The sequence below is a fragment of the Poromitra crassiceps genome, assembly GCF_964638095.1.
Source record: "Poromitra crassiceps genome assembly, chromosome: 11".
Classification (NCBI taxonomy): Eukaryota; Metazoa; Chordata; class Actinopteri; order Beryciformes; family Melamphaidae; genus Poromitra; species Poromitra crassiceps.
This window is the reverse complement of record NC_139643.1, coordinates 43512392-43524624: the sequence shown is the minus strand read 5'-3', so window position 1 is coordinate 43524624 and position 12233 is coordinate 43512392. Positions and strand designations below refer to the sequence as shown.

The window sequence follows — 12233 nt, the reverse complement described above, 5'->3', positions numbered from 1 at the left end:
TTAACCACAAATTCACTCAGCATGCCATTTTAAGATGCTTTGGGTTTGCTACCTTTGTCGTCTCCTCGGATGCCGACATGTTTCCCAGTGACGTCATCGACGTAAGTGTACGTGGGCTGCGTCACCAGGCGATCCCTGCCCCTTTTGCTCATTGATTTGAAAATTCACTGATCAGAAGTCAGTGTGGGTACTTCAATTTTCAACGAACCGTTGGGAGAGCCTTCCCAGGCAAACCGATTCAAAGTCAGTTAATTTGCAAATTATCATTTTTGTTTGTTGTCACGGGAAGTGCTGAGACAAGTAAACACAGACGGAGGCAGTTTCAGCAGCGCGGGGATGGGCGGACATTGCCAGCTATAAAGTACTACCGTAGCTCCGTCTAGAAACCTGACTTGTCTAAAAAGCTCAAGAGTCACTCACGCCAACAAAAAGAGGGAATCGCTGGTAAGTGATGAAAAAGTTTGACGATTCCTACTAGCATCAACGTAAGTAGCAGACTCCTTCACGTTGATTACAGACCGCGGTTTGCCTGTTTCAACCTCAGCAAGCTAGTAGCTAACGTTAGCTAGCGTTCAAAACAACTGTATTGTGACTTGGGCGTCTCATGCGTCATGATGTAGGCCGTAATCAAGACAAGTCACCTGGATTCCTCCAATCCATCTCATCAGCGCACTCCACACGTTAGCTACAGTAGCTTTCAACCGCACCAGCTAACGCGTTAGTTAGCTAGCTCATGTGACTGTCATTATTTGGGAAGTGGTCACTTCCTTCTTGAATTAAAGTGTGTATTGAACGAAGTAGTCTACTTGTTATTTCGAATTTTGGTCACGAGAGATTTATATCTGGAGCAACAGCCATATACAGAAAAGCCCGTTTTTTTTTGTAAGTTGACCCTACAGTGTAACTTGTTAAACCTGCTTTCTTAACCTCCACCACTCTATCCTCCTCTATCCACCCCCAATCCACATTCCTCCTCAGACAACATGGAGACCCTGTGTTTCCGCTTGCCTGGCCACGGGGACAGCACCCTGAAGCACATGAACTCGCTGAGGTCCCGCCAGCACTTCTGCGACATCACCATCGTAGCCAGTGACAACCAGATGTTCAGGGGGCATAAGGTGGTGCTGGCTGCCTGCTCCCCTTTCTTGAGGGACCAGTTCCTCCTCAACCCCTCCTCCAAGCTTCAGGTGGGGGGTCCATGTCTCCTCTCTCACTCATCTACGTTAATATTGCCCCTTTTTCACCGGCAGTGGCACATGCCTTGATTGAATACTGACAGGGGTTTGCTATTTATTCCTTGAGCAGCAATGCCCTTATATGCAAGAAAAAAAATGGCTTGTCCATTGTTTCTCCTCACATTTTCCCCTCAGGTCTCAATGCTCCATAGCTCCACGGTGGTGTGTGATCTGCTCCAGTCTTGCTACACCGGTGTGCTGCAGTTCAACCCAGAGGAGATCGTCAACTACCTGACGGCTGCCAGCTACCTGCAGATGGAGCACATCGTGGAGCGTTGCCGCGGAGCGCTGAAGAAGTACATGCAGCCGAGGAACCCCAGTTCACCAATGGTCCGTCTTTTTTTAATGATGCCTGTCTTCTTTCTCCAGCTAGAGAAATACTTGCGGCAGATTTTTTTGATGCGGGTAATAGTAATTTATATGAGTCTGAAAGGAAAATTAACATTAAAGGTGTGTCTTTGTTCGATGCAGAGGAGCTTCTAGAGATGGGGCTCCAGGCAGAAAATCCTATTTGGCCCTTCTGGCTGACTTTAGTTGTCATTATACGCGCTTTCGGACCAAACAGTTTTGGGGACTCTCTGAGAGGAACTGCCCGCTGGGGAGGTTCCCCGAGAACTCATGTCCTCCAACTCATACGACCAATGACGTCATATCACTGCAATACAACCATAACATTCTATGGTATTTCTATGTTATACTGGAAAATAGCTGATATGCAAGGTCAGATAAGACTTGTTTGTCATAAACTGATGTCAAGGCTAAAACCCACAGAAGACAGGCGTTCTATCCATACATACAGTATTTGATACTTGGAGAACATCTTGAAAGTTCTTCGTCAGAACCATTATCTGTACAAAAGAAATGTAATAAGCTGGGCTCTTATCTCTCTGGGAAGAGGAGATAACTGCTTTCACTGCAAGAAAACATATTGGTTCCCATGAGACCGAGAGTGTAACTCCTATTAAGGAAATATTATTTTTATGATACTGTATGGATAATCTATCATTTCTATTCTACCACAGTATCCAAACAAACTTGTGCTAAATTCAGCTGCACCTGGTACAGAGATGTGAATGGGCCCCCTTTAGGGGGCCTTCCTAGTACTGTTTGTCACTGTAATAGTACCAGTTTAGTGGTATTCCCACATTTTGAGACATTGCTGTGGGGGGGCCAACAGCCTGGGGCCCCAAGCAGCTGCCTGCCTTGCCTGTTCACAAGCTGCGTCTCTGCTTCCATGTGTTTGGTTAGGCAAGGTAATCAAACTTTATGAAACAGTAATCACTGCTGTTACCTAAATCAAGTAAAAAATAATGATTAGGACCTTCTGTTTGAATACTTTGGTTACCAACCATGCCTGAATTGGGAAGACCCTGTCTGATAAGACAAACCAATATACAGTAGATGACACAAACTGTGCTGACAAACAGGTTCTCCTGCAGGGTCTCTCAGTTTAGACAATAGGTGCTTTCGGAACGTTTTCATAGTTGTAGGAATAGTTGGAGGAACTCTCTCCTTTTTGTTGTCTTCACACCGCAGGAACTAGGAACCGTAGTAGTTCTTAGAATACCGTTTAGAGGAACCTTTTTAGCTCCTACTTCAGGGTAGGCACTTTCCCAGCACAAGAGGAACCTTTAGTGGTCCAGATGTAGCTACGTTGCATGCCCTGAGGCATTGGCTTTTTCCTCTCTTTTTTTAGCTAACTTTAGCTAGCTAATTGTTAGCCAAAGTAGTATTAATCCCCCATGAACTCACTTGCTTTGCTGTGAAGCTACTACAGTAGTAGCGGACCCGGTTAGCATGCTAACCACCAGCCTCACTTCAGCATTCCATGGTTCCTATTGGCGGTGCGAATGCAAACAGAAAAAAGCCCTTGAAGTGATGTAGTTCTCGGGGGAACCTCCCCAGCGGGCAGTTCCTCTCACAGAGAGTCACCAGAACTGTTTGGTCCGAAAGCACCTAATGTTCCCAGGCCAGCACCGCAGGCATTTCAGTACTGGAGAAGCTGTCACAGCTTGTAGTGAACAGGTTGTTTCATCTTTCCCCCCTGTCTCGCTGCAGATGATGACGGACGAGAGCCAGTCCCGAGCGGTGATTGTCAGCGGCAACGCTCACTCTGCCTCCACGTCGCCCCCTATCAGCCGCCCCTCCCCAGTGCAGCCACACAGCCCCGCAGGCCGCTCTATGGATGAGCACGACACAGACAAGCACACTCAGGCCAGCAATCAACACCACAGTGACAGTGCCCTGTTGGATGACTCATGTATTAAGGTGTGTGTGTGTGTGTGTGTGTGTGTATATTAAGTTGTGTGTGTGTGTGTGTGTGTGTGTGTGCGTGTGTGTGTGACATTGAGACTCTAAAACACTGAATGTACACAATATTAGAGACGCATACTCTTTTCGTGATGTACGTACACTGATGAGATGAATCCAGGGAAAAGCCATTATCCCTCTATTCACCTTATGTAGCCACGCCCATTTGACCCGGCTGTGTGGCCGTATCAAAACTTCCGGCTAAAAATAAAATAAAATGCCTGGCTGCTCCAATATCATCTAACTCTGAATTAACTAATAATTTAGCCAATTGTATGTAACATACCAAATAAAAGCAAACGGCAATGTCTAAGAATGCAACGCCATGTAACTGGCTCGTTAAGTCTCGCATTCCAGGGAATTACGTTAACGTCTGCGGGTCTTATTGACGTTAGTGGCTCGAGCGCAACTCGGAGGAGAGAAAACTATCTGAAGCTTTCTTTGTTGGAGTCCAGGTATGTTTTATAAGAAAGTGCTCGTCATTGTCACCGATAACGTTATCTGACCTGGCTAACAGTGGATACTCGCTTGCTTGCTGTGTATCGGCTCAAAGTAGTAGGCTACGTTCTTTATTTTATCCCCTGCACTGTCCGCTCCAAAAACAACTCTTATTTTGCGCCGTGACCGCTGGAAGTGTTCAAAGGACCCGGAAGAATTTGGCCCACTGTAAGGTCTGAACATAAGGTGAATAGCAATCACAAAGGAGGAGCTGTTGTGCCATGTTGTGCCACGGGTCTGAAACGTACTTGAAAGTGCTTGGATTTAAGAAAGAATAATCGAAGGATTTAAAAGTGCATGGATTTAGCCTATCACAATCTGTGAGCACTGTATCATAAAACTCTCCAGATCTATGATATTACTGACTACATTATGCATGCAGCTAGCTACTACTAAGCTATAAGTAATAATACAATATATAATATATTAATGCAAATAAAATAATAAAAGTATATACAGTATAGTACTCGATGAGCCAATGTATCTACTCCATGGTGTCACATACAATGCTCATTCACCAAATAAATAACAATACAATAACACATAACAGTTTCACACATTTTAGATTGGGTCATGGTTGCCGGGGGAAGATGGTCAATTAGGAGTCCACAAACATAGTACCGGTACTAACTCAGAAGTAATGTTAGAAGACTAAAAAGGAATGATCTCAGTTGTCGGTATCATTAAAAGAGGGGCAACCCTGGATCAAAGAGACAAAAGCAGACACGTTACAGAAGGATTTCAAAGCTTTGAGACAAATTGAGATTGTGGCTTGTGTGAAAGCGGGGCTGCCAAATCAGCATCAGGATGAGTTCCCTAACATTTTGTACATTCAGTGTATAGAGGCAGCAGTGGCGTCCCAGATTCACCAGCTACTTACTGTGTATACCATTTGATCAGCTGTCTTGTTTTGAAGAACAGAATAGGATGGAACAATGCTTTGTGGTGGTGGTGGGATAGACAAACTGTCCATTCTGAACTTAATCTGTGGACACCTCATCAGATGGCACTCATCTCAGTCTCCAATGACGTTACAGGTGAACGCATCAGATGAGGAGGAGGAGACCCGGCCGGAGGACTACGACGTGTTCAGAGTCTACATCCCCGAGGAGGAGCAGCAAGCGGAGGCCAAGAGCGACCGGGAGGAGGAACAGGAAGCTCCCGCCGACGGGCCTCAGGGCGCCTGTTACTCAGAAACGGACGGTATCATCATCGGAGGAGAAGGAGGAGGCGAGTACGGCTTGAATCCCACAGAAGAAGACCTTGTGGCCGGCGACTTCTCGAGGGAGGCCCTCGCCATGGAGGGGCTCCGCGCTTTCAGGCGCAGACTGACCGAGCCGAAAGTCGGCCGGGGGGGCAGAGGGCGAGGCAGGGGGAGGGGCTTCAAGAGGAGGAAGTTGGTCACGTCTCAGGAGAAGAAGCCGCCGGGCATGGCTCAGCAGCAGGATCTGTGGTACCTGGCCACGGCCGGGATAGGAGGCGGCTTCGGGCTGGACTACAGTCACGAGGGGCTGAAGACGGGGAACTACCTCTCCGTGGACCTCCCTCGCATGGACTTCGGCATGGGGGAGGCCCAGGGAGACGACGCCAACAGCATGGCTCAGTTCGCCTTGGAGGAGGCCGGGGAGGGAAGCTCGGGGCTGGGCGGCGTCCCGACGGACAAGGGAGGGGACGAGTCGGTGCCGGTGGTGGGCTCCACCTCCAGCGTGGTGGGGCCGGTGATCTGCGAGCACTGTGGCATGACGTTCCCCTCCACCCACTCGCTGGCCATCCACTCGCGCTCCACCCACCTGCTGTACGCCTGCCCCTGCTGCGGCAAGCACTTCCACCACTCCGCCAACCTCACCCGCCACATGGCCGTCCACCGTGGGGCCGGCAAGACCCACCAGTGCCCCCTGTGCTACAAGACCTTCACCCAGAAGTCCACGCTGATCGACCACATGAACCTGCACAGTGGCGAGCGGCCGCACCGCTGCGCCTACTGCAACGCCCGCTTCGCCCACAAGCCCGCCCTGCGGCGCCACCTCAAGGAGCAACACGGGAAAACCACGGGGCAGAACTCCCTACACGAGCAGGAGGAGAAGGAGCGGGAGCAGAGACAGGAAGAGCAGGAACACCCAATCGCTGAGCAAACATCCTAGGCCAAAGCGAGTCAAGACAAAGGCAACTAAACGCCTGAACCTCACAGCGCACTGCTCTCCGGTAGGGGAAATCGATCTACGTGGGGGGTCGCAATCCCCACATGGAGGTTCAGCAAGTCTGTAGTTTTAAAACTTGAGTTTTATGCTGGGAATTGACTGAGTCTTTTACAATCTTGAGTTAACAGCCTGTGAAAATGGACTTGACTATTCAAAACGGCTTGTCATGCAGTTGGAAAGTTGTGCATACTAAGTGTCGTGACGATGTAGCAAACACGGGGATCACACAAATCTAGATTGCCAACACTGCTTGGATTCAAAGTGTAGGAATTTAGCCAGGGGCAAAGGCAAAAATGCAAGATTTCGATAATTGTCTATTCATTTAATTTCCATCTCGAACACACTCAGCACCTGCAAGCTGGTTGCCAGAAGAAGATGAACAACACACTCACACAAACAGCACTGTTGTTCACACTACGCTTTAGCAACGGTGTGCACTAATTACTTTTTTTTTAAGTGCCCCAAAAAATGTATAAATGCCCCAGTTAGTTTTTAGACTCAGTTTAAGGGGCAACTTTTGCCCCCAGAATCGTTTTTTTAATTTCCTACACTGAGCAGTGAAAGGCAAGGTAAGTTAAAACAGCCAATACCTGCATTTAACAATCAAAGTAAGGAAGCCTTTTACGGTCATCTAATTCAAATCAAATCAATATTCTAACACTAATTTAATGAATGTGTGTATTTCTGTTTCTCTGCATCCACACCTCGTAGGATACAATGATGGTGTGTGACTGCTACAGCCTGCACGACACTTCATATCATGCATCCTAACGAGCTCAACATCACCCCTCATTAGTTCAAAACAAAAGCTACTGTATACATGTTCAAAATGATGTGGTGGTGAGGTCTGATGACTTATGGAGATGTACAATTCTGTCACACCAGATGACAATCAGGTCAAACTTCCCTGTGTTTGAAGTTCAGTTTGAATGGCTGAATCGGAGCTGTAGTCTGGGTTAAAAAGAAATGTAGCATGTGATCAGCATGAGGATTGCCCACAATTCAAAGCAAAGATGATGTCCTTAATGTAAAATGTGTGTAAATAACGTAATTATGTGTAAATAAAATAATTGGAAAATGTCTTATTTGTTTAATGTAAACATACTCAGGGCGCTTGTATAATATCCTGAAATGGATCCACACAACTTTAAACTTCATGGAGCCAGTAACCAAGCTGGATAATGCAGCCACAAGCTCTCGTGACTTGCAGCACAGTGTGCAAAAAAGACAGATGCATAGAAGCAAGTTCTGACAGTGGCCACTAGGGCTGGGCCCCTAGTGTGTGTGTGTGGGGTGCATGTTTCTGGTTTTGTGTGTGTCTGGTTGTGGACATCACTCAGGCCAAGCATGCTCAGTTGAGCAATTGTGCGCCGATCACAGATGACGTCACTCGGGCCGAGCATGCCGTGTCATAACCATAAAGTCAAGTTCCGTTTGAAGGCAGCATAACACATTGGAGATGGCTTAGATTATGGTGAAATGAACATTCAATTCAAATTAAAATAAGCCTTTCCTGTGCATAGAAAAAAGTTTTAGCCCTTTTGCATTCATATTTCTGTATACGATATGATGTATTTATAACAGCGATTTATTAGATCATTGAGAGTTAGACGTGTATTTCTATCTGCTTATTGAATACTGTACTAGTTACAATGCCCAATCTAATTGGACCTCCTTGACTCAAAGGCCATGAAAGCAGGGGTGTAGTGGTAAAGACAGGTGCGTAAACGATCCAAGGTGAGTAGTTTACCCACCTTGTTTCCCCTCTGATTGATAGTTGATCTGAAAATAGGTGAGTAAACTCTGCCTCACTTCAAAGAGGTGGGTAAACTGAGTTTACCCTCCACTACGTCCCTGCATGAAAGCACCAGGCAGGGTGTTAATGCGTTATTTATTGAGCTACACAAAGCAAACTGGTTTCAAAAGCAAGGCGACCACACACTGACCAACCCCTGTGACATGTGTGAGAAACTTTGTATCTATGCTAGTAAACTTAGCAAACGGGTTATTAACAACAAACAAAAAAATGAAAGGCATTGTACAAAAACCCAACGACAAGAAAAATCTGTTTCTTTGAAGTCCATTTTGCTTTCCAGGTCAACGTCATGTTTTTAAAGGAAATCTTCACTGTACACAACTTGGTTCCTCTTGTCCCTGTGGGAGCCTTTAGCGCTGTTCTGCACAGCTGTGAAAGACAGAGATGATGCTGAAGGTTAATCCACAGAGTAGAGAGAGGTGTGTGTGTGTGTGTGTGTGTGTGTGTGTGTGTGTGTGTGTGTGAGAGAGAGTGTCCAATCAATGTCTAAACAAATCACAGACAGCTATAGATTTACCCAAAGAGGCCCAGACTGATTTCCCGGTGGCTGCGTCCAGCATGGGCTGTTTCCTGGCGATGCTGACTTTGATGTGAACGTCTCCCACAGTGGTTCCATTTAACTGCGAGACAAAAAATCAGCAAGGTGAGATCTGGAGCTCACATTCACTGTGCTTATTACAGTCAACATGAGTAGCTCCCAAAGTGTGTGTTTTGGGGTTCCCCAGAGAAACATTCCCAAATAAACAAAGGAATGTGTATATTTTATTATAATTTAATTCACTAAAGTTGGCCCAATGAGAGAACAAAATATACAAATTATTGTTCTGATCAAAAGAGACCCCCCCCCCCCCCCCCTTCCACGTATCACATCTAACAATAAGAATCTACTCCGATTGGGTATGTGGGACAAAATCTGACCATAAAGTTTTTATGGCAGTGATTCTCAACCCTTTTCATATCAAGGACCATCATTTAGTATAAATTAAGGCCATGGATCCCCATTCGATGAGATTTTGTCTCTCGGACCCAAATCTGAGAATATTATGTCAGATATGATTTTGTCCAGAACTGCATGATTCTCTGTATTGTAGGTGGAGATAACAGTGAAACTATGATCAAACTAGTCGTTCTTCTACATTCTCTAATTGTGTTCACTTCTTGTAAATTAAATAATGGTGAAGTTTAACAATTCATCAATTTGCTGGGGACCCCCTGGAACCACCTCAAGGACCCCTGGTGGTCTCCGGACCCCACGTTGAGAACCACTAGTATATGGTACCAACCTCAGCTACAGCCTGGTCTGCAGACTCCATCTTCTCAAAGGTGATGAATGCACAGCTAATAAAGAGAGACAGGAACCAGAATCAGAACTGTAACAGAAAAGGAAACACAAAGAGCAGAGGACGCTAACGTGTAGAATCAGACATTGGATTACAGTCATATTTCATTACTTGCGCGGGTTGTCCATGGAGAGGTCGATGATTTTTCCATGTTGAGAGAAGGCAGAGCGCAGGCTGTCTTCCACGAGCCCAGAGCCGTACACATACACCGTGTTCCCCTTACGCACCCCTCTCCGCTCAGGGTACGAGTCCGACCCTTAGTGAGCAAACAAGAGAGAGAGAGAAAGACAGGTTGATTCATCTAATTCATCCATTGCCACACCCCCTTTTGCCCAGTGGCTGTGGAAAGTTAATCAGTTCTAAGTTGGCCCATGACCGACATATCTACAAAGTTTTGTGCAAATCTGTTCATATAAGAAAACATAACCTCCACCTTCGGCCCAGGCAACTTCCGGGGCGGAGGTAATTACGGTATTAGTAGTGAAAAGCACAGTGGGGACAGCAGGAAACACAAGTGTTCAGCGGGGAACGGGCAACTCACGTCTGAAAGGTCCATCTCTGTCTCGCTCGCGCTCTCTGTCGCGCTCTCGGTCCCTCTCTCGACTTCGGTCCCTCTCTCGACTTCGGTCCCTCTCTCGACTTCGTTCCCTCTCTCGACTTCGGTCCCTCTCTCGACTTCGGTCCCTCTCTCGGTCGCGTTCTCGCTCTCGGTCCCTCCCTCTGTCTCTGTCTTTGTCTTTATCTCGCTCTCTGTCTCTTTCCCTGTCTCTCTCACGCTCCCTGTCTCGCTCCCTTTCTCTGTCCATCTCTCGGTCGCCACGGTCTCTCTCTCTGTCTTTGTCTTTGTCCACGTCGCGGCTGGACGGCACGGCTCCTCCGGCTCCTCCGGCTCCTCCCTCCTCCTCCTCCCGGGGTCGTTCAGCCGGGGTGACAAAGCTGCAGGGGGCAAACGGGCAATGATGTTACACACAGACACATAATAATCAAGAGTATTAAACAAAATCTTTTCAATTCTTCGTCATGGTTTTGGACGTTACCTCTCGTACAGAGATTTTCTGTGGGCTCTCTTGGCAGCCTATAGGAAGCAAGAAAAATGTAGTAACATCAGAATCAATTGCATTTACTGTTTTTGTTTGTTTGTACTCACATTTGTTTCGCATGCAGCTATGATGTAGCCACCATACACACTGCAACCACGAGCTAAATCAAAAAGGCGGAAATTCTCATTTTCATGTGCTGTAAACCTGCTCAACTGTAACATAAGATGACTCCACCCATTGCTGCAGAAAGCTATTTCTGACACTAGTGACACAATGGAAGCCCTCTGCAGCTATGGTATAGTCCGTTTAATCTCCACGGTACCTCATGTTGCTCTTCATCTGCGGAGACACTCCTTTGGAAAGGTAAGAAAGCTGGGACTGGACCTTTTTCAGGGTCCTGTGGAGGATAAAGAATAAAACCAAAAATGGTTAAAATATCCATTATTTTGCTTGTGAGCCTTGTCCACATTGTTCCCCATACACTTACTTGTGGCTGCCAAACACAATATAAAACAGGATAAGCACATGGGAACATGATGATAATAATATATTAATAACGCTTTATTAGCCTACATTACAAGTGCACACGTCATTCCACTACTTGACACCACATATAACCAAGGAAGTGATGGGAAACACCGCATAGTGAATTAACATCTCACCTTAAGTTTGATCTCTAGCGTTCGGGAGCGTTTAAAGCCTGAGTTTTTATTCTCTGACTTGATGGCACTAATAGCTCCCGACTTGATCAGCATTTTTGCTTGCTCTGTCGCTGTTGCAGTGTCAACCACAGGCTGGTCTGATAACGCTGCAGACGAGGAAGGAGTAAAGTAAGTCAGCAAGGCATTCTGTGTCAGTCATAATAAGTACAGTAACCAGTATATGTGGCGCATGTCCATTGCTTTAGGTAGTTTTTTTGTGTTCTCACACTCACACACACACACACACACACACACACACACACACACACACACACACAGGATTTAACTGGTTACAGATACACACTGTGGAACAAGATGTTAGTGGGTGATGAGTATGTTTTGGCAGGCTAACAAAAGCTGTAAAGCAGAATCTGAGAAGTGAATGCTCACTCACTTCGTTTCAAGCCACTTTGATTGGTCTGACTGGTTGAACTCTGCTTCTTCAAGGCGAGCAGAGCCTTTTTCTGGAGGAAAAAAAAGACAAAGTTATAATATAACGTAATGACTGGACGTTGCGGCCAGGTAAGTTATTTGACATGCCACTTTACCATGTCATCAGGCTTTATGAGAATGGCTGGTGTGACAGTTGTCACGTTACTTGCCTTCTTTTTGAGTTTAGCATATTTCTTCTGCAGGGACTCCTCTTCCTCCGTCAGTGAACTTGGGAACACCACCATGGCAACGCCTACTCTTCACGAGCTGGTTACAATTTAACCATGTGCATCTAAAAGGTCTTGACAAAATGTACAGCAGAATCTCGTCAATTCTTGCGCGTTAGCTAAGTTAGCTACTGTAGCTAGCTACATAACAACCCTCGACTTCAAAGGGAAATAAAGACAAGAGAGGTAGGAGCGTAGGACCAGAGCTAAAAGTTAATCAGTGTAATCACACCATACCACGGTGGATCAATCACCTACAACGAAGACATCCATTATTATGAGCCAATTAATTGACTTACCAATTCCACACACCACACAGAGGATTTCATTCAACAAAAACACGGGCGCGTAAATATGACGTTGCAGTTGGCAACAAAATAGTATTATGAACAAAACGTACAAAGTAAATGCCGCTTCAAACGGACGTATAAATCAC

The 12233-nt window shown here is 46.2% G+C and overlaps 2 protein-coding genes across 2 annotated transcripts; one reads left to right on the top strand and one right to left on the bottom strand.

The window, feature by feature from the left end:
• The first annotated feature begins 215 nt into the window (after positions 1-215).
• LOC310785411 (uncharacterized protein) lies at positions 216-7257 on the top strand. Its single transcript, XM_083646466.1, has 5 exons — positions 216-444; positions 979-1187; positions 1371-1565; positions 3294-3503; positions 5081-7257. Exons 2-5 carry the CDS (start codon positions 984-986, stop codon positions 6182-6184), a joined length of 1713 nt encoding a protein of 570 aa, XP_083502592.1. The 5' UTR covers positions 216-444; positions 979-983; the 3' UTR covers positions 6185-7257.
• Positions 7258-7938: 681 nt separating this feature from the next.
• On the bottom strand, positions 7939-12233 carry nelfe (negative elongation factor complex member E). The gene is made up of 11 exons (XM_083646357.1): positions 12097-12233; positions 11741-11871; positions 11533-11602; positions 11100-11245; positions 10760-10834; positions 10435-10472; positions 9939-10333; positions 9509-9653; positions 9341-9395; positions 8575-8677; positions 7939-8426 (listed from the first exon to the last, which is right to left on the bottom strand). Exons 2-11 carry the CDS (start codon positions 11813-11815, stop codon positions 8353-8355), a joined length of 1176 nt encoding a protein of 391 aa, XP_083502483.1. The 5' UTR covers positions 11816-11871; positions 12097-12233; the 3' UTR covers positions 7939-8352.